The sequence below is a fragment of the Calidris pugnax genome, unplaced genomic scaffold, assembly GCF_001431845.1.
Source record: "Calidris pugnax isolate Ruff unplaced genomic scaffold, ASM143184v1 scaffold11, whole genome shotgun sequence".
Taxonomy (NCBI): domain Eukaryota; kingdom Metazoa; phylum Chordata; class Aves; order Charadriiformes; family Scolopacidae; genus Calidris; species Calidris pugnax.
The window spans coordinates 15,854,436-15,880,315 of NW_015090803.1; the positions used below are offsets into that span (position 1 = coordinate 15,854,436).

At 36.0% G+C, this 25,880-nt stretch overlaps 1 protein-coding gene across 9 annotated transcripts in view; it reads left to right on the plus strand.

Moving 5' to 3' along the window:
- The window catches only part of DGKB (diacylglycerol kinase, beta 90kDa), a 467,667-nt gene extending 442,666 nt beyond the window's left edge, over positions 1 to 25,001 (plus strand). For all 9 annotated transcript variants that reach the window (XM_014937895.1, XM_014937893.1, XM_014937903.1 and 6 more), the window contains 3 exons: positions 9,965 to 10,085; positions 11,982 to 12,042; positions 22,570 to 25,001. In XM_014937895.1, coding sequence (XP_014793381.1) covers positions 9,965 to 10,085; positions 11,982 to 12,042; positions 22,570 to 22,677 — 290 coding nt within the window. In that variant the 3' untranslated portion in view covers positions 22,678 to 25,001. The remainder of the gene's footprint in view (positions 1 to 9,964; positions 10,086 to 11,981; positions 12,043 to 22,569) is intronic.
- The last annotated feature ends 879 nt before the right edge of the window (positions 25,002 to 25,880 follow it).

Here is a 25,880-nt window from a genome sequence, read left to right on the forward strand (position 1 = left end):
ACTCTCCATCATTCAGAACAAAAATAAGAGTGAAAAATGAGAACGAAAATAAGATGAGAATCATTCCCTTAGTTTTCCAGGTCTCCTATTTTGCATGAAAGTCCATGAGGATATATTTTTTTTAACATGTCAAATCCCTCTGAAGACAAATGCAGTGAGGCTTCACGTTTCAGTATAGGTTTGCAGCTCAGGATCTCAGGATGAGTCAGCCCTGGGCAAGGACTTTGCTTTTGTACCTGAAACATGGTGAGTAGTGTGTGTTCAAATTGTTTCTTAGTAAAAAACTGTGGCTTTCATTTTATGGCAGAACTTCATAATCAAACAAATTATAACCAGATCCTGGTTTCTTTGTAAGTCATCTTTTCTTGTTTGAAATTATATAAAGTTTGGTTTTTTTCAATTTGATACTGTTCAGGACCAGAGCACTAAAAATAACTTGAGTCTCAGGAGCTGACTCTGGTCTTTTTGTCCTTGAGAAGAAATATGGAACTGTTCTGTAGTTGTCTTGGACATGGTTATGAAAATACCTTTTCTTCCTATGTGTCCTGAAGGTAACGGTTGAAAAAAGCTATTGAAAAATAGCTTGATGTCAGCCATGAATACTTAAAATATTGAAAGGTACAATAAGAAATTTATTTTTGCTTTCTTTGTGAACCTTTGAAATTTCTTTCCATGTGAAGCACATCAAAGCAGACATTTATTTTTCTTTCAGCACTATTAGAGGTAACTTTCTCCTTTGGTGTCTCCAGTAACAAAGGTTTCTGCATATTCCAGAACTGTCGTCTTGTAAACCAGTAAAAGTTCCTAAAAAAACTGATTTTTTAGCAATGTTTGTAGTTCTGATAGGAAGAAAAAATATCTGCAATTCCTTGTATGTAACCAGATTAGCTAGCAGAGACCAAAATCCACAGTGACAAATTATGAGAACAGAATGAACTTAAGGAAAGCAAGCATTGGAAAATCTGCTCACATACTTGGAACTGAGTCCTGGAGGTAACAAGCACACTTGTTTCCAATCAAACGATGAGTAAGTACAGGGTGTATCACTTCTGCAGGCCTTTGCCTCCACAAAGGAGCCAACACATGCGGTAATGTTGGGGTGGTAGATTTAGCAGAAAGACGGCTTCAGACACACTGCTAAGTTGACCAAGCACCCTACCTTGTCTCCCAAGATTCCTCTTGGCGACAATGGAGAAGAACATGCTCCCCCAGAAAACCAGGCTTCTTAGACTTTTCCTCTGAATGACTGTCTGGAGAAAACTTTGAGCTTTCTTCAGTTCTACATCTGTAAGTTCCTAACACTATTAGAGTTCCTCTCAAGATACCATCTTTTCATCTGCTTCTTCTGTTGCTCCTCTCTCAGGCTTGTCAGCCCTTTGTGAATGTCCTGGAAATCCTAGGCCACCTCAGACAACACAAAACACATTTAGTTTAGTGGGAAACTAAATGAAAGCTGCTTTACTTTCACTGAGTGCAGGAAGTTTAGGAAGATTCTCTGACTTACTTAGATGATACAAATACCTGCTCTAGAGTTCATTGGATTTGACTTCATTCAATTGCCTGATGCTCATTCCGTAGGAGGAGAAGGTGTGGACAATATTTGTAATTGAAACTGCAATCTGAATTGTGATTGTAGCATTTATTTAATTAAATTAACCCAACTACTGAGAGAGTGAGGGCACAGAAACTTAGGGCGCCAACCAGACGCTAAGAACTTGGAGTCTCAGCAAGCTCATGTAGAATATATTGATGCCTTTACTGGTGTTATTTCTTTCCTCTTAGTACCTATACAAATAATGACCTTGGATGTCTCTACCATGCTGTAGACTGCTGCTCCAGCTGCAGTAGAAAAACATAACCTTGAATACTTTAATGCAGGCATCAGAGAAATGGCTAAAAGTGATCTATGTTACATCTCATTGATTTTCAGAATCCTTTCCTGGAGTTAGGTTCTTAGTTAATAACTAATAGTTGCTGTTCAGACTGGTGTCCAATATGCACACAGGGATCTCCAAACACCATGGTGTAGGTCTAGCGTGGTAGAGGAAGCAAATGGAATTGGTTGTCATGAAGAGAAAGAGGGGTGAAGATCATCTTTGCAGGGGTTTCTGAGCTCCTGGACCAAAATTGCTATCACTTCAATCAAAGGGAGTTTTAATGTTCATATAAATGAAATGAAGATTTCTTTCTGGCCCATAACTAAAAAAACTCTTTGGCGGATAAATATAGGGATAATGCCATTATTAGAGTTTGCTACCCTGCAGAAAGGGAACATTTATCCCCTGTTAGTACTAGTCCTCTTAGAAATGTACAAATCAAAGCTGGTTTTCATTGATCAGATTTCTACATTTCCATCAATATTACTGTATTTTTCTTTTCTAGGCTGTGGCATTTTTATAGGCTAATCAAATATCCAATATTACTAGGAGCCATTTAAAGTGAATGCCAGAACTACTAAGGAGTAATTTGAGAATTAGATCTATTTTTGTTAGTTGAAATGATCTTGACTCGCTCATATTGTATTGTACCTGATGCTCAGTAATATGATAGTACCAATACAAATAGAAAGATATCCGGTTTGAAGTTCTTAAATATCTGTTAAAAGTGGTGAGCAGTCCAAGCACATTAAAATTCCATTTTCCCCCATACAAGTGTTTGCTGCAGATGACCCCCACTGATCTTAAATATATTTCTGTATCTGTAACTGAATAGAGGTTTTCCGTACAGCATGTTCTAATGGTACTCTGGCCTTTAGCCAACAAGGCACTGAATAAGGCTATTTTTAAAATACAGAAACTGGGAACAGCTGCAGCAATCAAATTTGATAAAAACAGAGAGGAACTTTGCTTTTTTTTTTTTTTACGGTTTGTCCAAGTTTAGACTCCTTTCATAGAACAGCTTTTGTTCTGTTGGATGAAGGGGGTATAAGAGTAACACAGTAAAATCCTTTTGAACAAATAACTTTTTAAAGAATACAGATTAAAATAATAGGGGGCTTTTTGGTGCAGCAGCATGTTCAATGCAATTGTACCTCAAACTATTAGAAGAATAAATCTATAAAAAAAGAATACATTTTGTCTGCCAAGCTTTACCATAAAAGACTTACCCATAATGATCTCCCGAACTGGAAGATGAAACCTCTTGTTTCAAATGTTGAACATCTGAACATTGGTATTTGGGAGTAGGTTTTGGTGGAACTGATTTAATTTGAATGCCCTGGGGTGGGTTGTTTGGGTTTTTTTATTTTTCTTCTTTTACTATTAATCAAAAAAGTTTCTAGCAAGAGCCCTTCTCTTCTTCCCCCTGGTAAGATGGGGAAAAAAAGTTCGCTTAAGGAAAAGTTTTACAAAGGCCTTCTGTGCACACTAAAAAGTTTCATAAAATATTTAATTATAAGGACTGATTCTTCCTTGTTTGCCCTTCTGTTTTTTGGGAAACTTGTCATTCAGTGATTAATGAGAGTCAGGAGATGATTATATACACCAAAAGAATCCGTTACACAGTAGTAGGCTGAGCTGTATCTGTGAAATGACTCCATCTGAGGACGGAATCTTTGTGCTAGACTGATGCAAGGCACGAGATCCTGGGTGAAATCTGGGCCCCACTGAAGTTGGTAAGAGTTTTGCCACTGCATTTGGCAGAGACAGGATGTTATTGATTGCATTCATTTTAAGTGTCAAAAATAGCACCCTTACATTCTTACCGCATTAAAGCTATTTAGTGCGTCATCAATTCAGATGGTGGAGAAAAAATGCACTGAATTTCTCACATGTGCATAAATACGGATATATATCATATGTGTGTATGTCCACATAGGTGTAAAATGTGTGTGCATTTCTGTGTGTGTTTGTGTATATAAAATATCTACTTAATTTATTATCACTGGGTCTGAGTGTCTCCCCAGGGTGAAAATTACAGCAGTGATATATCTCTCTTTCTTCACGCTAAGAGGCAGGCTTAGCTCATTTTGTTTTGTTTTAGGAACAGGAAAAAAACATAAAGACTTGAGCTGAGAATCAATATTGGTGTGAAATAGATGTATAGAACCACCTGAGATTTTTAATGTTCACAAGGAATCTCAGCAGTGCAAAATGCTCAAAGCAGGTTCAAATACTATAGATGTAGGACTTGATACATAGCCTCAAGGTCAATTTTAAGAGGGAGAATAGATTTTTAAAAACAAGGGGTTTAAATTCAGGAGTTGCTGATTTAGTTCCTGTCTTTGCCTCAAACTTCATGTGTGATCTTGGCCAGGTCAGTCCTGCAAACTCCTGTGCTTTACATGGTGTCAATAATATTATGACTCTTGCAGGTCTATACACAATATATCCAGCTGATTACGAGAACAAACCTTTTGCAGGACCTAAACTTGGGTGTGTGCAATTTTCACTTTGTAAAATGACTGTAATAATACTATTTCTCCCCAATGCTTCATCTGTTTGATTTTTCTATATCACAAATCCTTGGAGGCAAGAGATGTCTTTTGTTGTGTGTCCGTGAATCAGTAATAAAACAAAGCCTTGACATCATCTGGATGTCCAGGTACAACTCTGATATATGCCTCAGTGTTTATAACTGTTTATGTGACTTCAGGTAGCTTCTCTAAAGCAAAGCATAACAAAAAGCAGGACGTACAGATTGCTCTTGATTTACTGCTTCCTTGTAACCAGGAATCCAGAAAAAGTCTTTCATTTGAAATCAGGATAATACTGTGACATTAAGCAGCATTTTGTCCAGCAGCAGCCCCTATCCCCGCATATGGAAGCAACCCCAAATTCCTGCATAATGGGAAACTGTAGATTTAATACGTGCGGTGTTCTCGGAAGATACTGAAGCATTCATGCAGTGCAGAGCATTGAGCTCAGGAGTGTTTTCAAGGAACCTCTGGCATCATACCAGTTTTGAAATTCTTATCCAGTATTTTAACTGGAGCCAAAAAAATTTCCAGCATGATGATTACTAGGGTTTGATTACATTTAGCAAGCCAGGGAGCCCCTTCTCTTCGAAGACAAACTGCTGCCAGAGACAGATTTACCACTGACCAGCAGTGTTTTTATGCAAATGTGCCTGAGTGAGTGCAGTAACCCCAAGTTATAATAGAGTCATTCAATCTCTTGCCAGGACAGCAATATTTATACATTGCAAAGATAAATTGGATATCAAAACCAGTTCCATTACAGAGGGAAAGTTTGCTATGTAAATCAGTGTTTCTAATCACACCGTGCTGCTTCCCACCCCCTACCCCATTTTGCTTTCCTTGCTTTATCTTCACAGATGAATTCCAAATGTGTTTTTCTCTTGTGTGTTCACTTTGAATATCGAAGCGTCCAGCTAATGCCAAGCTAATGGATAACGTAAACTCCTCACTAGAAAACCTTAAAGTTTCCAAGGGTGTTTCTTCATGCCTTGGGGAAGTGCTATAAAGGGCTTATGTTCACGTATAGTGTTTTGTCTGCTGCTTGTGCGAGTTTCTGTTGGGACTTCTCTTTCTCCTGCTGCCTGATGGGAAGAAACGGGCGGTCATCTCCCTAGTGACTTTATCTCCCCATCAGGAATGAGTGGAAGGGGTCAGATGCCCCTCTCTGTGCTGGTCACCATCTGCTGACAGCAGCGCTCCCCCGGGAGGGCCGGCTTTGTTTACTGACGGGGCTAATAGGAGGAGACACGTGAAGTACTTTGGTTTGTGGAAGAGGGCAGGAGAGCCAGGGTGCTGTGAAAACATTCCCACACACTCTAATGGCTCATTCGCACAGAAAACAAGTGAGAGCCTTCAGCTCTTTCACAGAGCTCAAAGTAGAACAAACCGACTGAAGAACCCCAAGGCACCAGTCAAAAAACACTTTCCTAATGCACTAATGCCGAGATGCTCTCCATGATAGCTTACCTGTGAGACTTCAGCCCTCATTTAGGCAGATAAATGACCTGGCTTGATGGAGTCTGGTAGTTGCTGTTGTTTGCCATTAGCTGCTAAGTTATTTTTTTAAACCTGGCACTCAGTTTCCTAAACTTAAGCCTCCTAAAACTGGTTATAATGGGTGAAGTAGTCATTGGAGAGTTCTATCAGCACAGTCACCAATTGATTATTTTCTCATTAGGAAAAAAATTGTGGAACACAGAAGAAATACAACATGACTAAAAAGAGATACATGTTTTTGTTCTGTAGTTGGTAGAGACACAGACAGGCGCACACACGAATGTGTAACTTCAGAATATAATTTGAGGGTTGAAAAGTGATTTTCTGAATTAGGTCTTAAACACAGTCAGAATACATGTCATGGAAAAGTCCACGTTATAAGCTGTTTTAGGTGGTGAATGATGTTTAGTGAACAGCAGCATTCATTATTCTGGTCTATAGATGATAAGATGTATAAGAAGAAAACACCAACAGTGATATTAGGTCAACCCACAAGTTCGTGTAGCTCAGTATCTGATCTCTAACACCAACCTGTGTTGATGATTAGAAGTAAAGCATAAAGAGAGCAAACTCATATTAATTCTTCCATTAAGATAACCGACCAAATATGTACCAATTTGTGATTTAGGGAATTTTGAAGACTAGTAAAACGTCATGGTATAACAAAGTATTATGTAAAAAGGATTTCCAGCTTGTTCTAGAAGGGCTATGAAACTCCTTAGTTCTTGCATTTTGAGAAATATTTACAGTACTGCCTTCACCTTCTCTGTGACACTGGTTATTTTCACATCTTTCCTCCATAAATGTCTTTATTTCCTGAAGGGTCCTACTGTATAATTTATTGTCATACAGGAGCTGCTCCATGTTTGTTGCTCTGTCATTTCCAGTTATTTTATATCTTCCTGTTCATTGCTGAGTAGACTGGAACTACATTCCATTGGTATATCCATTGGTATGGATATACCAATCATAATAATTGATGATATTTGATCACTATTGAGCATTTTCATAGAAGTAGCCACAGTAACACCATAATTTTGATTGCTCCAGGACAGTATTAATTGTAGCTCAGCAAAATAAATATGCATGTATATATAGACATATACACACAGACACACACCCCCATATTTATTTTCAAATGTAATAGATATGCATATAACACTCTACCTGTCTGTAGTTAGCTCTGTTATATGTACTAAGCTCTGTTTCCCCTCATGGGCATTAAGTTACAGTATTGAATTTTGGGGCTTTGTATAGCCCCATTACTCAGAACTGTAAAATTCCTAAACTTTTTTTATAATTGGCATTGTCTTTACTTCATCGAATCCTCAGTAACTCACTATCTACTTCTATTTCCAGATTATTTAGGGGTCTATGTTGAGCAGTACAGAGGCCAGCACAGATCTTTCTGAGAAATCAGTGATAACCTTCTACCAGAATGAAGAATGACTTCCCCTTTCCTATCTTTTAATTTAATAGAAGACCTGATCTCTTTTAATAGAGCTTAGTCTCTTTCAGAGTCTTTGGTGGGGACCTTTTAAGAACAAATGTAATCCATTCATTGATGTCTTGACCCTTTATATTCAACCAGTGTACCTATAGTCGTGTAACATCTTTGAAGAATGGGACTAAAATACATACACTCCCTTTTCCACTTTTTCTCACTCTGAGTTCTTATCAAAGTCAATATAGCTCGAGGATTTTTTTTAAACGGGTATGACTATGCAAAAGCATCACGTCAAATATATTAGCAAGGGCAGGAACACGAACTAACCCTAAGTTGATAATTGCATGTTACATTTGCTTTAGTTTTTACTGCTTCTCAAGGAAGGTTACGTCTAATTTAAGCTTGATTCTAAAAATATTCATATTTGGCCTAAAATAACCCCACTTTGGGAATGTGCCACTGCAAATGTGAAGTTTTTGAAAAGGCTTCACTTTTCTGGTAGATCAGAGTATTGTTCGATTCCGTCTTCCAATGTTTAACATATCACATTTTTTGAGATGTGTGGTATAGATCAAAGGGCAGGATTTGGCCCTTGGTTACCTGCTGTTACTGGCACTAATCTCACAGCTATTGAAAAATGATGCATCAAATTTATATCACTGCAAATGTCACTATTCTGAATCTTGCATATGTTTCCTGAGCTGTCAGTAATAAAAATCTGTTCTTAATTATTCTCCCATTTGAAAAATAATAATTTTCTAGTAACCCAGTGAATAGGAATTTGATGTTTTCTGTGGCTGGAACCATTTTAATGATTTAATACATCTATAAAATTCTGTGTGCTTTTATAATATAATAGCTTTTGAAAATAGAGTAGGACTTTCCCATTTCAATCCCTATGGCTATCAAGAACAGCAGAATTTGTTTAAATCTGAGTTAAGTTTAAAAATGAGTAACTTAACAAAAATATTTTAAGAGTAAAATAATTCAGCATAAAGCCAGACATACAAAATTGGGTTTACATGTGTTACATGTTAAATGTATAGTTAATATTAATCATATTGTATGTTTTAATATTTTGTACATATTATTGTTTTTCCCTAAAAGAAGAGAATAGGGTTTATTTTGGGGTTGTTAATATTATATGGAACTGACTTCACTGTGATGAGAAAATTAAAATAGCAAAGATTATTAAGAAAGTATAAGAAGAAAAATGAAGGCTTTGGATAGTATCAGATTTTTCTGGTTGGAAGCAGAATAATCCATTTGGATAAGTCCTATTTGCTTTTAATACTTTTTTCCCCCCTATCACAGGACTTCTTTCAGTTAATTACCTTCATTCAAAGCCCAAAGAAGTGAACAGAAAAGACTCTCTTTGAAACTTTGGACTAGGCTCATAGATATGATAATTAGCATGAAATTCTACCTTCATTAAAGGTTGAAGGGTTTACAATATACAAAGAGTAATGTGCTCTCCTTTCTTTGTTTTTTCAATGTGATGATAGACTCTAACATTTTAGCTCATTGTTGTGCTTCACCAAAGTGTAGCTTTTGGAAACATGGATATTAACAGCCAATCTATAAAACACATATAATATACAGCTAAAAAAAAAAAAAATGTTTCTTTTTCTTGTCCATTTGGTCTTGGCAACATGTGTTTAAATGAGAGCATATAAAACATTTCATACAAAACACCCTAGCTGAGTCTGGATAATATTTCATTACCTTGTTTGGTTGCTTCTCAAACCAGACTGCTATATTACTCTATAGGGTTCTGGTTGTATCTCTGTTTGTATCTGAAATTCTAGACAGAATTTGCCCATGCTCCTTGAATTCAAGCAAACTAATATTTATTTTGCCAGAAACATTATTTATTTAATTTTATTTTTGCTTTACATTTAATGCCAAATGGTATGTAATCAAAAAGCAGTGAGAAACAAAAATATATAACTGGGTGCAAACAAGCACTACAAAGTTCAGGAAAGCTAGATGAGTAGTTTCTGATATAAGGGTTGTTTTCTGCCCTTTTTGCATTGAATCTATGCACTAATTAAGACAAAGATCCAATGCAAAAAATATGATGTGGTCTTATAATTAAATACTATAATAATGCATGCACACAAAGGCTGTGTTAGAGTTGTACACATCATCTGAATAGTATTGTGTAGAAAAGAATCCAATAGGGTCTGGCACACTGACTTCACCAGATTTTAAATGTCTATTGAAACAATGGACTGTATAGATTTCTAAACTGCAAACATCTCATTCTATGAATGTCAGATAACCCAAATGAAGGAGTCTCTCCTAGTTTCTCATATAATAAGATTATTTTTTCATTATTTATCTATTAAAATAAACCATTGATATTATTATTGTATGTTAGAATACTTTTGGTCAGGATGTTTTAGCATGGTGTGACAACAGGCCCAGATTTGTCCAACCTTAAAGCTGCAACCACTTCTTAGGAATCACCATTTTTGCCAGTTCTGGTCTCCACATCTTTTATTATCAGCTGGTCTTCTGCTGATAATTCCTGCTAGTCAGGATGACCCCTGTCAAAATCCTGTCCAGACAAAATGTGGGTGTTTTTTCAACTTTTGCAGATCTAAGCGACCAGCTTATGGAAGTGGTTGGTCTGGAAGGAGCCATGGAGATGGGACAGATATACACAGGTCTGAAAAGTGCTGGAAGACGGCTTGCCCAGTGCTCGTCTGTCGTCATCAGGTATCAGCAGCTTTCATTTGCACTGCACTTTTGTAGAAAAACTAATAGTCATAATTACTGTACTTATTTGTTGTGAAAATGTCATTTTTGTATATGAAATGCATCTATTCCATCCATATACTATGCCCATACATCTTCCTTTCTTTAAGTGTGTCAGAAAACTAGGAAAAGGGTGTTTACATTCAGTCTCCACGTATTGTTTCATCCTTTGAAGAACTATTTTTAACCATTTGGAGCAGAAAGAGTAAGGCAGGAACATTTTGGGTTTTATTATTGACATACACTCTGCACAATTTTGAGCAAAAAGTCATTTAACATAACTTTGACACATTTTAACCCATTTATAATGCATACCTCACCAGGGAATAGTAGCATGTAATTAGTATTTGTAAAGCACTTTTTTTGATCTGTAGAAGTCAAAGTACTCTGTTTTTAATTTATTTGTTGTTTACTGAACGGTGACAAGTTCATTATTAATAAATGTGTTGGTATGTGTAAGCTGCTAATAGGAGATCACACTAATTTAGTTGTGTTTCATAATTTACTGTGCTAAAAGTGATCAGAACATTCACAATAGAGGAAGCTTGGATTAGGACTTCAGGCGAAAATAATTATTCTAACTTTTGGATTAGGTAAGGACTGTAAAAGAGAAAGAAGGTCAACTCTTCAGTGGTGAAGAATTTCTCAGGAAGAGTTTTCCAATATCTTAAAATCTTAACCTATACAATTATAAGCCCCAAAAACATAAAATGAGCATAAAACAGAAAAGCAGCAATAAAAACTTTAAGAAAATAAAGTAGAATTTGCCACAGAACCTAGCATATTTTTGAGACTCTCCTTAAGGAGTGGGTGATGTTGACTTCAAAACTACCCTCTCTTGTGGATGAGGAACAGAAATAGATCACAGAGAAGTTCCAACCTTCTCTGGATACCAAGAGATAATTTTTATAATCCCACATCAGGAGGACCACAACTGCAAAAGAATCAGAACCCTTCCAAACCTATGAAGTGAGATCTCATTGAACATTCTTCCCTTCTTCCACATATGGCCGTAGATGACAGTGGTGCATCCTTTGAACTGTTTTCAATAATGTCCAAGCTGGAATTTCCATTGACCAATATGAGCACTCCATTGACTCATTTTACTAGATTTATCTACTCCATGTTATTTCCAATAGTCTCATATGCAAACTATTATCATACAGAAGTATATGGTTGTAAAACACCCCAAAAGATCATCTTTTTTCTCCCCCCTTCCTTCATTTTTCTATTCTTAATGCGGTACCCAAAACTAGACATAGAGGCTGCAGCTTTATGTTAAAATCAGTGCCCCTTTGCTGACAATTTAAACTTAAAACATGGTATGTTAAAGCCTCTGAATATACAGTACAGCTGTCGTATTATGTGAGTGCTCTGTCTAACCCAGAGTTAGACACGGCGTAACATCTTTTACAGTTCTAATAAATGGTGATGATAGAGCTAAAATTTATTTCTTATTTCCTTTGTAGTAGTCAGTCTAAATTATAAAAAATAGCAGAGGTTCCTTTGTCTTTTCAGTTAATAAGGTTTATTCTTGAACTTCTGGAATAATTCACTCTATTTCACAAATTGCAGACTATTCTCCCATAGAGAGTTGCATATTACTACCAAGATGTGCAAATGTTTGCAATGGTTTTGCTTTGTGTGTTGAAAATCAAACTAAGCCTGCTAAGTAACTAAATTACTTTCATAAGCATGTTGGGTCATACTGGAGAAATTTAAGGATTTCCATACATGGAAATTTAAGGGTAAATCAGGATTATATGTATGTGCTATCACTTCTATTTCTCCTTGATAAATACTTTTATCAGTTTTGTCTAGTTACTTTTACTTATACTTTGAAATATATCACCTTAGGACCAGCAAGTCTCTGCCTATGCAGATAGATGGGGAACCTTGGATGCAAACCCCTTGCACGGTAAGAATACTGGGAATACTGGGGATAACGAGATACTTGGGGAAGAGAGCTGAACAAAAACTTTAGGAACTTGTTAAATGAGTAACAAAAAGTATTGATTGATTTATTTACTTTCGCTTCTTTAATGACAGAGAATTTTTTTGGTTTAAAAGGCCACCATTGTCATCAGCATTAACTCAATTTACTTAAGTAACATCTTCACACACTGTTACTGTATAGTTCAACACCCATTATATATCCAAGTTATGATGCCTGCTTTTTCCCACAGGTTAGGATGGAATAAAAAGGCATTTATTTGAAAAGTTTAGAAAATATTCAAAGGGCGCAGTCCCAACATCCCTTTACCCATTGTGATCAATAGCCTTTGCTGCTGAGGAAGGGCTGGTGTTAGTTGTGATGCAAAAATGCATAAAGTAACAAATTATTCTTTAAAAAATCAGGAGGATTTTCCATTGTGCTTTTGAGAGTTCATATCAACGAGGTTTTATTTAAAACTGAAGTCTTGACTGTGCTGATTGAATTATACAATAGAAATATTATTATAAAAAGCCTTACATTTTAAAGGAGAAATTAAGGAAATTACTTAGTCTCTTTTTTCAGTGTGCATGCATATGAAGTGAGGACAGGTAAATAGCAATTGGGATAGGATAGGATAGGATAGGATAGGAGCATACTTGGAGGAGACTCTTCAAGTAGCTGTTTACAGACAACACGAGAGAGGTGTAACTCTAAGAACTTTCCATGTCCATTTCTCATCTCAATTATAGAGGCTAACTGAGAAGTTGGAGAAGATGTTGAAGAAATTTAAGCTCTTCGTTGTTGAATAGAGTCATAGAAACATAATTTGATGTAAAATTTTACTCATTTTGTTTCCCTAAAGAGGACCTGTGGTTTCAAATAGATGAATTGCTGTATCCTTGCAGCTTGTAAGTATGACAGAACAGTAATGTGACAAGGAAGAAATCCCACTACAGATGGGAGCAATTATCCAAACCATGGTACTAGATCACTTTCATGAACTTTACTTCTGTAGCAAAATTAAGGGCTACATAAAAAAGTAAAAGGGAGCACCTTCAGCAAGGTGCTAACAGGTGTGGCAGCTGATAATGTATGGGTTAGGATGAAATAAAAGGGTTGTGATAGTTCATGTTTGCCAGATACACCATAGTGCACAGCTGAACAGCGGGGAGAGTGCCTGAGCTCTAATTCTCTAGGGTAAGTGCTCAGATGCTGCAGTGAGTGGAGAACTATGTGAACACACAGTGTGAAGGCAGAACAGTGGGGATTTTATGAGATTTATTCCAGGAAACCTTTTGGAGTTAAGAGATATCATTATCTTTGCCTCTTCCACAGCGATGGCTCAGTGCAGATCAACAGTACTGAACCCAGCAGTTACTTGTTCAAGAAAAAGACATGTAATTTTTCAGTTGCCAGATTACAGAAGAGAATTTATGGAAGGATGCTGGCAATAACATGTGCTTTTTTTTTTGTCTTGATTGCTTGCTCTGTTCAAAATCCCTGCTATCTGATTGATAATGCTAGGAGAAACTGCCTGCACGATTGAGGACAAACCTGGAAAAAAGAGACAGTTCGTACATTTCAATTACTGCCTTGAGGAAACAGTAAATTATTACTGATAATTACTGCTGTCCAGTTGAAGTACCATTTCAAAGGGGATAGAAATGACATATATTTTTCTGTGGAACCCATCCTTTTTGCTGTACCACTGCTAAGAGAATGTACTTTGAGTTACTTAAGAAAACCATGCTGCTGAATGTATTTATTTCCTCTGAGAAGAAAATACATGAACTATTTGTCTAGATGACTGTACCTCTAGGAATATAGAGATAGAATTACTATTTTCTGTTATATTATTCATTTTTCAATAAATGTTTTTTTTCTGCTAGGAAGCTTAATGTGTTTATTGCAATCATTCTTTGCATTATTTTACATCTGCCCCGCTCTGTTTTATACATCTTACAACAGAAAAAACATGTATAGTTCAACGTCTCCTCTCCCCACTTATTCTAATTACACTGGAGTTTCTCCTTGAAGTTCTCTGCAGAATATCTAGGAATTCCTCCTTAGATGATGACAAAGGTGGATGTTAGCTTTCTCTCAACTGAAGTTCAATATTGGATTCCTAAGTTTGTGCCTCTGAGAGGTCTTTATTTGGAAGCCAAAATGTATTTGATTACGTAAGTATTGGGATGATATCTCAGCGATGTTTATCCAAAACTAAAGTCTGAAAAAAAAACATAAAATCAAAATAAATTCTTATGTGTAGCCAACTATATAACCAATTATTTCAACATACAAGAGCTCAGATTTCAGAAAAAAAAAAAATAAAAACAAACAAAAAAAGAAGAGACCAGTATAAAAATCATGAGGTTTTGTCTTCTCTAGTTTTCTCCCCCAAATTACCTGAAAGCCAGTTTTTAAATGGAAAAAAATTGTTATGATGAGATAAAGAAATCCATGAGTTTAGTTCCTTAGGAAACAAATGAAAACTTGGTTTTCATTTTATTTCCCCTCTTAGGAAGTTTCTTTCCCTGGCTCTTACAAGGAACTGAGGACCGTGTGTAAAGATGCTGTCACTCCTACGTCACGTCTCAAGACGTGGGGGACATTCCCATGCCACCTCTGCATTCACATTAGGAGATGAGGGAAGGCACTTATTAATTTACTAGCTCTATGGCTTTAAGGGGGGAAGCTACTGTATATCCACACAGTATGGGCCTGCTTGGATATACCATCTCCCTAGTTCTAGAGGACAGACCCCTGCACCTTGTTCTATTGCACAGATCACGTACCTCCGTTAGACACAGCAGCTGAGCCTCCAAAAAAAAAAAAAAAAAAACAACAAAAAAAGAAGAGACCAGTGTAAAAATCATGAGGTTTTGTCTTCTCTAGAGACAAACCTGCAGTTTTCTCCCCAAGATTACCTGAAAGCCAGTTTTTAAATGGAAAATAAAAACAAACAAAAAAAGAAGAGACCAGTATAAAAATCATGAGGTTTTGTCTTCTCTAGTTTTCTCCCCCAAATTACCTGAAAGCCAGTTTTTAAATGGAAAAAAAATTGTTATGATGAGATAAAGAAATCCATGAGTTTAGTTCCTTAGGAAACAAATGAAAACTTGGTTTTCATTTTATTTCCCCTCTTAGGAAGTTTCTTTCCCTGGCTCTTACAAGGAACTGAGGACCGTGTGTAAAGATGCTGTCACTCCTACGTCACGTCTCAAGACGTGGGGGACATTCCCATGCCACCTCTGCATTCACATTAGGAGATGAGGGAAGGCACTTATTAATTTACTAGCTCTATGGCTTTAAGGGGGGAAGCTACTGTATATCCACACAGTATGGGCCTGCTTGGATATACCATCTCCCTAGTTCTAGAGGACAGACCCCTGCACCTTGTTCTATTGCACAGATCACGTACCTCCGTTAGACACAGCAGCTGAGCCTCGGGGTTTTGATTCTTCTGTGCTCCAGCCAGAAAGCTATCATTACAAAAAAAGACTGCCGTCTCTCCCCCCTCCAACTGTCCTTTAGAAATTTGAAATAACACGTTTTACTTTGGTATGATAATCTCAGGAACTCCAGTGTCATCTAAGTTCAGTAGTTTTAAGGACTGACCTATAAATATTACAGAGACCAAGTGAGAAAGAAATTCATACAGTCAGCGGGTATTGAATCAACCCTGGCTCAAGGTGCAAGTGGTTAAGCTCAGAAGTCCTTTTCTGTTTCTGCATCAGATTTTGAAATAATTGAGAGTATTTTGTGAATGATTTTTCAAGAAATCAGGTTAAACCTGACCAAAATTCTCCTGCTATTCCATTGTGCATATTAAGCAAAACAAGTTCTGCATCAAGTCCCCATTATGTAGGGGATGCAGGCTGCACACGCAGGCTTGGAAGTCTGTTTCCTATTGAAGGAATCAACAAGTTTATCTTTGCTACTTCTCCTTTCTGACCGGAAAAAAACTTTTATACAAATAGCACAAGTGCTGACATCTGTCCCTTCTCATGCCTGGAGAGGCTGTGTTTCCCCAAAAGTGTGGAGTCTGAGAATATATTGTAGGATGCGACAGATAATGCAGTGATCTGTGATTTTTCACTCCTGTGATCAGTTTTAGTACTAAAGAAATCATTGTGTGCTTCTTTTAAACATGATCTTCTCTTGCTCATGCACCTAGCATCCCTAGAATTAGTGCTAAAGAAATCGTTGTGTGCTTCTTTTAAACATGATTTTCTCTTGCTCATGCACCTAGCATCCCTAGATGAGAGCAGGAACACGTTCCTGTAGGTCCTGTGCGTCCTTAAAAATGTGAGTGGCTTGGTCTAAAAATCTGTCATCCAGAATTTTTTGGTATGTTGAAGATGTTCAGACTGCAGCGTCTGACAAAGTCACTCCGTTCTGGTATAATAAGATGCAGAATCTGAGCATCAAATTGTATTGTTTTCCCTGTTTTTTATAGAGGAGTCTTTGGGAGAAGGAAAGATGATAATGTTAATGTTATGTTAAACATCTCCTCTGATTAGCTGAGGAGGAAATTCTATCAGAGCTCTCCCAGACAAATATAGCAACATGAAAGATATCTATGGTTTCACCTGATCTCCAAACAGGTCATTAATAGCAATGAAACTTCAAAGACTCTCAAGTTAATTCAATAAACTTCTAGCTTTAGCCATCAGGATTTTTTTTAAGAAAAGTAATCTTTCAATTTAGCTACATAAATTATTAGCATTGTTTTGAAAAAATCCATAAGAATATTCCATCTTAATTAGAAATAGCTGTGATTTCGGTTCTTTCATCTATTCCTGACTTGCTTGGCATCGTATCTGACAAAGTGTCAAGCTGCTAGCAACATTAGATTAAAAGTAGAAGACAGAAATGTCTATAGAAGATGCAAGAACATTGCCTAAATGAAGGAGCAAAAATGAAAATCCATAGTCAGAGCCCACCTAATGGATCACCAGAAATACAGTTTCATAGACAACCAAAACACAAAGTATTTTTAGAATTATTTACTGATTGGAAAACTTTTAGTAAGCCATTTAATAATGAAACTGAGAAATAATATTTCAAAATATTGTAATTTGAATGCACCTTAAAAATAAGTTTTGAATGAATGAGTGGTTTCTCTCTAGCCCTTCCTTTCACCCCTAGAGATGTGATGAGGTCCTATTGAAGTCCTACCTTTGTAGTTAAATGCAGAGAGAAATAAGAACTAAAAACAGAAACTAACAACAGAAAGCTTTCAATAATGATCACGATAGACCAGGGCTGGGTGAGAAAACTCAAAGAGAGTCACAGATTTGCTTTCGTGTAGTTCCATTGGCTCCAACACCCCATAGATAACACGAAGAAGCTACAGCTGTATTTTGGGCTCTGTAAAGTATTTTTTACTATAGAGCAAAGAGGAACTGGGTCCTAGATACAGTGGCTGATTATTACTTAGTTAACCCACAAGTGAAAGTCAGCCGCTTGAAAAAGTTTTTGGTGTTACACTAAAATGCTGCATCTTTTGCCCTTTTGAGCAACAATCTGGATATATTTTCTGTTTCAAGGCCAACATGATTTATCAAGTTTCTAACGCTATATTTTGCAGCTGGGCATTATTTTTTGTGCTCACAGGTACACTGCATGTTAATTAGTTTTGTTTACCTATGCATATTTTTTCTTAATTTCACAACAGTAGTTTTTGTAATTGACAAAGCAATTTACTGCATGTGTGCTTTCTGCACCCCAGACAAATACTCCGACATGTAATGCACCTTTCTTGCCAGTTCAGATTGTTAAGAAAAGAATTAGTTGTGACTAATTGCCAATTAATTTGCAGTGGTTTTAGGGAGGAGGGGGGGAAAACAATTGCACCTACTAATTAAAATTTAAAATATTCCAAAGTGTCATCTTTAGGTGTCTGTGGAATACATAATTTCCATTTTAGTTCTGCACTGGATCTGTAACAACCCTGAGCTTGACAGCTCTATTAATTTAAAACCTCAGTGATACCTATTAGTACAAAACATGAAAAAAATGCCATTAATCATTTATTTTAATTTTGCAGCTCTGTCATTTTCTCGGTATGTTTAAAAATTATGATGACACTGTAATGTTTTCCAATCTACCTGTGTGAAGGGGAAACGGATCACACTACTTAGGAGAGAGACTGGAGTATATTATTAGAGCTTAATTAATGCCAAACTGATTAGATTTGATTGCACTTTGCACAATAATATTGTTAAGAAATTTATTTAAAAGACGTGTTGCGTAACGCTATATTTAAAACAACTGGTCTAGATCTGAAGAGATTTTGACCAAAAAACCCACAGAATGCAAGTCACAGGTTTAATTTTCTTTAGCGCTGCCTACATTCTATAGGTCTTACTATGATACCCAGTACAGCTCTTAATCATCTATGGAAAGATGAAACTATTTGGTGCTCCTGTGATATAGAGGTGTCACATCTCTCCCTTTCCTGTAACGGGAGCAGCTTATGGGCATCTAGACTGTGGGGAAATGCTTATACCCTCAAAACTACCAACATCCAAGCCCTGCTGATAACATGGGAAAAAGTGATTATAAACTAACAGATCCAACTCGATAAGTTTTATTCAGACAGTTTTTTCCCCTCTGTCCTTAAAATACAGGGTTTCTTTCTTTAGAAGTATTATAAGCAGAACTGATTATCTTTTTTTCCAGTTTTCTGTTGTCATTGAGCATTGTAGTTAGTACCTGTACTTATAGCACCATGTTTTGTATTAATACTAAATATTTAGGCATACTGTAAAGTCAGGAACAGGAAGGTAACCAGCAAATATTGTAGAAAAAGGAACACGAAAGCAAAATTGACTGACCCAAAGGTACAGTTATCACACTAAAATTATTGATGCTTACTGCATTTCATTTAGTGGATGCATTGTATTAATGTAGCTTCAAGGCGTATTTTGAAACTCTGACCTGCTCCTGAAACAAATAAATATCTTGTTTATGCATTTATAAATACCTTCAGTATCACAAATTCAGGCTTCTCCTTTTTCGGAAAATTTGCTATTGACAAATAGGGAGCAATTACCATCTTGTCTTTTAAAAATTATGCTTTTTTTTAATTAGATCTGGTGTTCCTTCCCATGAATACATCATTGGACACAGTTTCTAATACTGGAAAGGTGATTTCAAAATTGCAAATGCAGTATTTTTCTGCTAAACCTATTTACTAGATATACCAGCCCTTTAAATTTCAGTGATCATGAACTCATAGGGAAAAATCCTGGCTTCAGTTAGAGGATGCGAGTTTTGCCATTGGCTTCAACAGTTTGAGTTTAGCCTATAATGTTGTCTATTGGGCTTACAGCAAAGATCCACAATATCTTAGCAATTTGTGAGAGCATTTACTTTACCCCTAAATGAAATTTTGTTATTTCCTCATTTTGCCTATTTTTAAATATAAATTTGTGCCAAATATGGCAAATAGAAGGTTGTTTTTTACCTCCAGCAGCACTTCAGGCACTCCCCTAGTTTATGTCTAAAATGTCCTCCATATTTTTTGTACATTATTAATTTTGTAAGTTATTAATATAATCTCTTTTTCTCGCATGAGTGTATGTAAATCACAGATTCACTTAGGAAAAATGAAAAACAAAAAAATAATGGGTCTTATTTAAAGCTTTTATAACTGTTGTGTTTCTGTTAAAACAGACATGAGGTTTCTTGCTGGATGGAAGAGAAACTGAATGGTAAAAGTTAGTCTTTAGACACTCCATGTGCATGCACATGGAATCTATATTCCTATCTAAAAGCAGCAATTTCTTTATTTTTAACTAAACTAAATATTGGTTACTTGCAATTAAAGATTTTTGTCTTTTTTTATTATTATTTTTGTCCATTTTAGTCCCCCATACAGCACTTTCTGTAGGTGATTTGTTTAGTCCTACTTTGACCTACATTATTTCTCTTCCTGAGACCCTCAGTGCTGCTTCCCATCTCAAAGTGTGTACTGTCACTTGTCACCCAGCCACAGCACCAGCTCTGGCACTGCTGCCAGTACAAAAACAGAAGCAGAAGTGAAAGTGCAGGGCAGAAATGCAGTGCCTGAGTCTTGAGAAAGACAAAATCAGCCTGTTTCAGTCAAGGTAGTGCAATGGTCCAGCCCCTATTACAGACATATTGATCTCTTTTTATCACCCAAAGATAAGAATTTTAATATTTATTATTTTTTTTCAGCAGGAAAGTAAGGAATCAATGGTTATTATTGTTAACCAATGCAACGTTAACATACGCTACCATGCATAAGTGAAAAAATGTACTTTACACTTTATTTTTGTATTTTCAGAATGTAAAGTATATATTACCCCACTGGAATCATGCCAATTTATAACAGTTGAAAATACATCTTGGAGAAATGCATATAGGACTCCAGCCCCACGTGCATGAGTGGTTAATCATGTTCAGGCATCTTAGCTCATCTCAGCTGATAGGATACAACATACTGAAGAGGTCATGGTCTCTGAAACAGATGGCTCAAGCCAAAAAAGAACATTAGAAATGATAAACATTTTCTCAGTATGTAATTGCATTCATCCTCAGCAGCATTGAGCAGCCCCAATCCAACAAGCAATCTGCATGGGGTCTCAGGATTACCTCACCTCTTCATACTAAAGCCATCTTTTGAGCTTTGCTCTTTTATTCATTTTAAGATGGAATTACTATGATTTACCTCTGAAAGAAAACTCTGAGGCCTTTCCTACTGCCACATCATGGCCAGCCCTTGCAATAAACTCAACCCTTATGGCTCTCAAAGAATTCACTCGCAGCAGCTGCAAATTACTTCATGTATTGATCCTCAGGAACAGGTTGATGTCATCACTGTTCCTGAGCCCCAAAATATGTCTTATGAAGCATGTGAAAGTTACTAAAATCCTTGAGGCAATTTTCCAGGGCCAGATCATCAGCTGGTATAAAGTGACATCAATGGAATAACGCCAATTTACACCAACTACAGATTTGGCTTCCAAAGTGGTGCCTGAAGCAGAATTTCTTGTGAGAAAATACACTGATGCCAGTCTTTGCAAGCGAGAGTTATTGTCTGCATGAAATTAATCTAAGTTGCCAAAAAAACCCCGTATGCTAAATTTGATACTAATGAACAATGTTGACAAAAAGAGGTCATGTATGAAATTTGAGACTAATGAACTAAGGTGGCATGGAAATGAGCATTTGGAGAGTAAAGCAAAGGCTCTAATAGAGTTAAAACAACCCACTCATTCCATTGAGATTTTGATGTTTCTGTCTCCTTATATCGTAAAGTAAATTTCCACCCCAAGAAATGTCCTGATCTATATTTTAATGAGCCTCTCCACGTGACATACATTTTTTTGTTTCATTACTATTAGTGAATGACAAGTGAAGGATATTCATTTTCACTTGAAAATGTCAGGTATGCACTTTAAGAGATATATTTTTCCAGTTTTTAATGAGGTGGTGTTTCTTTTTGAAAGAAATACCCATCTCTGATGTGGGTACTATGCAGGTGACAACTGATATTTAATAAGTGATGGTTCTTGTATTAGTCGTAGTTCACTAAAGAAAATGTCTCGGATTGCTTTTGAAAAACTCTTAGCATCACTAGCCCAAAGGCAAGATGTGACCTTTTTATTACATAATGAGAATCATTTATTATCTTACAATGTATCTTAAAGTCACAGACAAAATGCCACTTTGATAATTGCTTTCAATTAGCTTTGAGCATAGCATACATTCATAAAATGTCTTCTCTAATTTAGACTTGAATTAGAGAAAATTGCAGACATAATCTACTTTAAGGTTGTCTCATTTAAGGTGATTCGTAGTTTTATATCAAAGAAATCAAAACGGGTGGCTTTAGAGCAGTCTTACAAAGTGTCTTAAATAGGCTTTTCAATATTTGAGTCTATTCTATTAACAATTAATTAACAAATTAGAATGCTAGTTCATCTTTTTTGACCTTTTTTGTGTATTAACTTTTGAATTTCATTCCTAATGGTTGTTTTTAAATTAAGCAGTGTCCTGTGTTAAAAGAGAGGTACAGCTTGATTAGATGTATAAGTAAAGCATACAGAGACATAGCTTACATCTTAATAATAGGCAGCAGCTTGGTCTGTCAGTGTGTATGTCCTTTCCAACTTCTAAATTCTTATTTGTCTTGTAGATACGTAAAATATCAACAACAAGCAATAAATCGCACAGTCAGAAAGTAGTATCACATATTGGCATGCATTCTATTGCATATGATTTTTAATATTGATTGTGTATAATTTAAAGTATTTGTGGAAACATACTGCATATAGATGACATATTACATAGTGATTACATATAGATTGTTTTACTGCATATGTACCATCATATGTAAAAAATATAGGTATTTTCTTTTCGTCTTTGACTAAATGGAGAAGGTTTGGAAGTCATATATAAAGATAATTCAGACATCTCAGGTGCTTGGAATTGAACTAGCTCAAGGGATAACTCTGTTCTTCTTTCTTCCCCCAGATAAAAATTACTCACAAGAACCAAGCCCCCATGTTGATGGGACCTCCTCCAAAAACCGGTCTTTTCTCTTCTATCATCAAGAGAACAAGGAACCACAGCAAGGAATAAACCTATGTAGTTTAGTTTTTAGAAAACCAATTAGCTTTGTTGGGCTTTGGAATATTTATGCTGGAAATCTTTCAAGAATTTTAGAATATCTTCTACTTGCAAAATCATGGATTTTGGTTTAACAGTTTCTGTGACTGAGCTAATGTAAAACTATGCTACTAGAAAAAAAATATTGTCACAGTTTTGTAGGCATTTTGCATGATTAAAGCAGATGTTTACATAAAGTGATACAGCATATTTTTTGTTGCATGCGTTACCATGTACTAATCTATGGGCTAATTCTGCCATGGAATATGGGAAGAGAATGCCATGGGTATTTTGATTTTTCTGTCTTTTCCATTTCAACATTTTCTACTACAATGCTCATATGCCATAGGTTCATAGTATCTATTGAATCAGACATCTTCACATCAATAGCCAATTAGACCTGCTTCAGAGTAAAGTTTATTACAGGTCTCATTAACCTGTGCTTTTAGTTTATCATTTCTTTCTACCCTGACAGTATTTTTATTCAGCTAAGCATTAAAATCTTATATCTTATTCTGAAAACTCCTATGTATGTGAGTAACTGTACCTGCTGAAAATGCCTAACAATGTGTGCAGTATTCAAATGATCATGATTACTCTTGTGTAAGTTTTTGTAAGATTGGAAGTCAATGCAAGTTTGAGCAAAAACTGTAAGGCTAAAGAGATCGTGCTAAGAGTGAAGATAATAACACTTGCAAAGCTAGCTATTAGTGGTGTTTGTTGAAACACTAGATTTATTTTAATGAGCAATACATCTCTGTAACATGGCAAACTTTAAATCATTCTGCATATTGACCGATAGCGTAGTGCATATGCACACAAGTAACCAAAGCTCATGCCTAATAAAGTGCATTTCCCACCAAAGATTTAGTGAAGGATGCTTCAGAGAAATGGGTTAATGCATAATTAATCAAGCTCACTGGAGTAGACTCACTTCTGAAAATTTACAGTTCTTTTGATTACGTTGGCAATGTCCAGACAAATGTTGGGGTAGGAAAATACATTAAATTAATTGCAAGTAAATATTCACTTTTAATTTGTTTCATAAGTTGATAGACATAGACACCTACTCTAAATTTTGGAAAATAAACTTATATCTAATTTTTGTTGTCATTATTATTTATAAAGTTATGCCATCCATAATTTACTCATCCCCTAAATTAATTTCTTAAGGAAAGGATATAGCATTATCTATTCCCCTTTTGTAGTCTGCTGTCTGGAATCAAAACATTTCTCGTCATGACTTTTGGGGAGGCAGTTGCTCAGGTTTTTACTTTCTTAGCCTCTGAGAGACTTCCTAACAGCTTAGAAATCATAATACAGGGATTTGTCTGAGGTTTGCACAGCACTGTCTAATGTTGAAGGGAAGTCCAAGGATGGCAACTTTTTTCAGTCTCTTGCATATAAACGGTCTCAATTGAAACTTTTTGTGCAGTCTTAACATTGTTCTTTGTTCGGAGTGAGCTGCTTCTCAGCTCTGCATGTCTTAAGTTCTCAGAGATTTCATCGAAAAACAAACAAGGAAAAATAAAACTTTGCTTGAAATGCATGATTTCCCATTTTTATCTAGACTTTAAAACGTTAATGATTTATTAAATCTATTTTTCTATTGATTCATTCATCCATTAAAAAAAATAGTATTTCATCATTCTGTGGTGCACGATTCTGTGCATGTATTTAAAGAAAGTTACTATCATTTTTTCATCAGTATAAGAATTCAACAGAGTCTTAATTTATATAATAGGTACTGAAATAAAAATCAGTATATAGTTGGTAAGGATTACGTCTTTGAAATATACAGTCTGTGTTCTGTAAACATTAGGAGGTAAATACCAATTAATGTTATGTTCAGCACTAGGTAGAAAAATACGAAGGCAATTATGTGCTAAAATTAAGATCTTGTAATTCCCCATTCTTGGGTCCAGTGGTGCTGACAATTACAGTTACCGCAGGAGTAAACTGTTATTTTTCCTGTGCATTGCAAACTGCAAACACACACACACAGAAGCATTTGATGCACTTCTTACCTGCAGACGTACAGAGGATACAGCAAAGGATATTTGCAAAAAGAAGGAACTTGCTGACATAATATTACGTAAAGTGTACATTGGTTTTATGAACTATGGTTATAGGTGATAAATATTTTCACATAACTTAACATAGGATTTTCTACCAACGCTCTCAACTTTTTGTGGCAAAAATGTGTTTAACAATAATATATAATGTGCTCTCTATGATTATCTCATGAACATTGTAACTCTGAAAACAAATAAAATTATACATAAGCTATTATTTAATAATGTATGCAATTTTAAATGTGCCAGTCTCTCCTAGAAAGTTGTTAACAACACTTTTTCATATGAAGAGGAATAGATACGTTCATGTAATCACAATTAGGTACAATTCTGACTAGATGTATCAGATCTGCGGGTCAGTATGTATCAAATTCTCACTGTGGCAAAATGTAATGGGGCAGCCATTTTACTATATTGGCACTTACCACTGCAGCCGTGGTCGATCTTTCTATTAATCTTGGTTGGTTGTTTTTTTAGCATGGCCTCTAACAATTTAAAACCATGGCCAGGTTGAAAGTATTGATGATGAAGAGAAAATCCCAGAGTATGTAAAACATAGTATGAAAGGAAAAATGCTTGATTTAATGAAAGAGAACTTTGGGGCGCGGGGGGGGGGACACGACAACTTTTTATTTCACTTTAGTATGCATAGAATCGACATCATGAAATTATACATTGGTGTATGAAGTGAAACAAAGAATATACGCATGTGTCTTCATACAGCTGAAATACCTGCGCTGTTCTTCTACTGACTGAAGAGCAGTAGCTGTAAACCTACCACTGTTTGCACCGAAGCACTCTTTAAGGCCTCATTAACGACTTTTGCGATATAAATGGGAATTATAAATAGGTAGGAATTATACCTGAGGCTGGATTTGCAAATTTTTCATCTCCCTGCTAAAGCAGCACAGCTGGGCAATGTGCTGAGGAAAGAGCATGACGTCTCAGGAGGAAACTTGTAACTTCTGCAATGGGTTAGCACCGCTCTCACTTCGCACAAGTTCCTGTTAAAAGGAGGTGGAAGCAGAATTTGTTGCAGAGGCAAATACAGAATTACCATTTCCAGTACTTGCAAGATATTTGTATGTATATCATCACGAT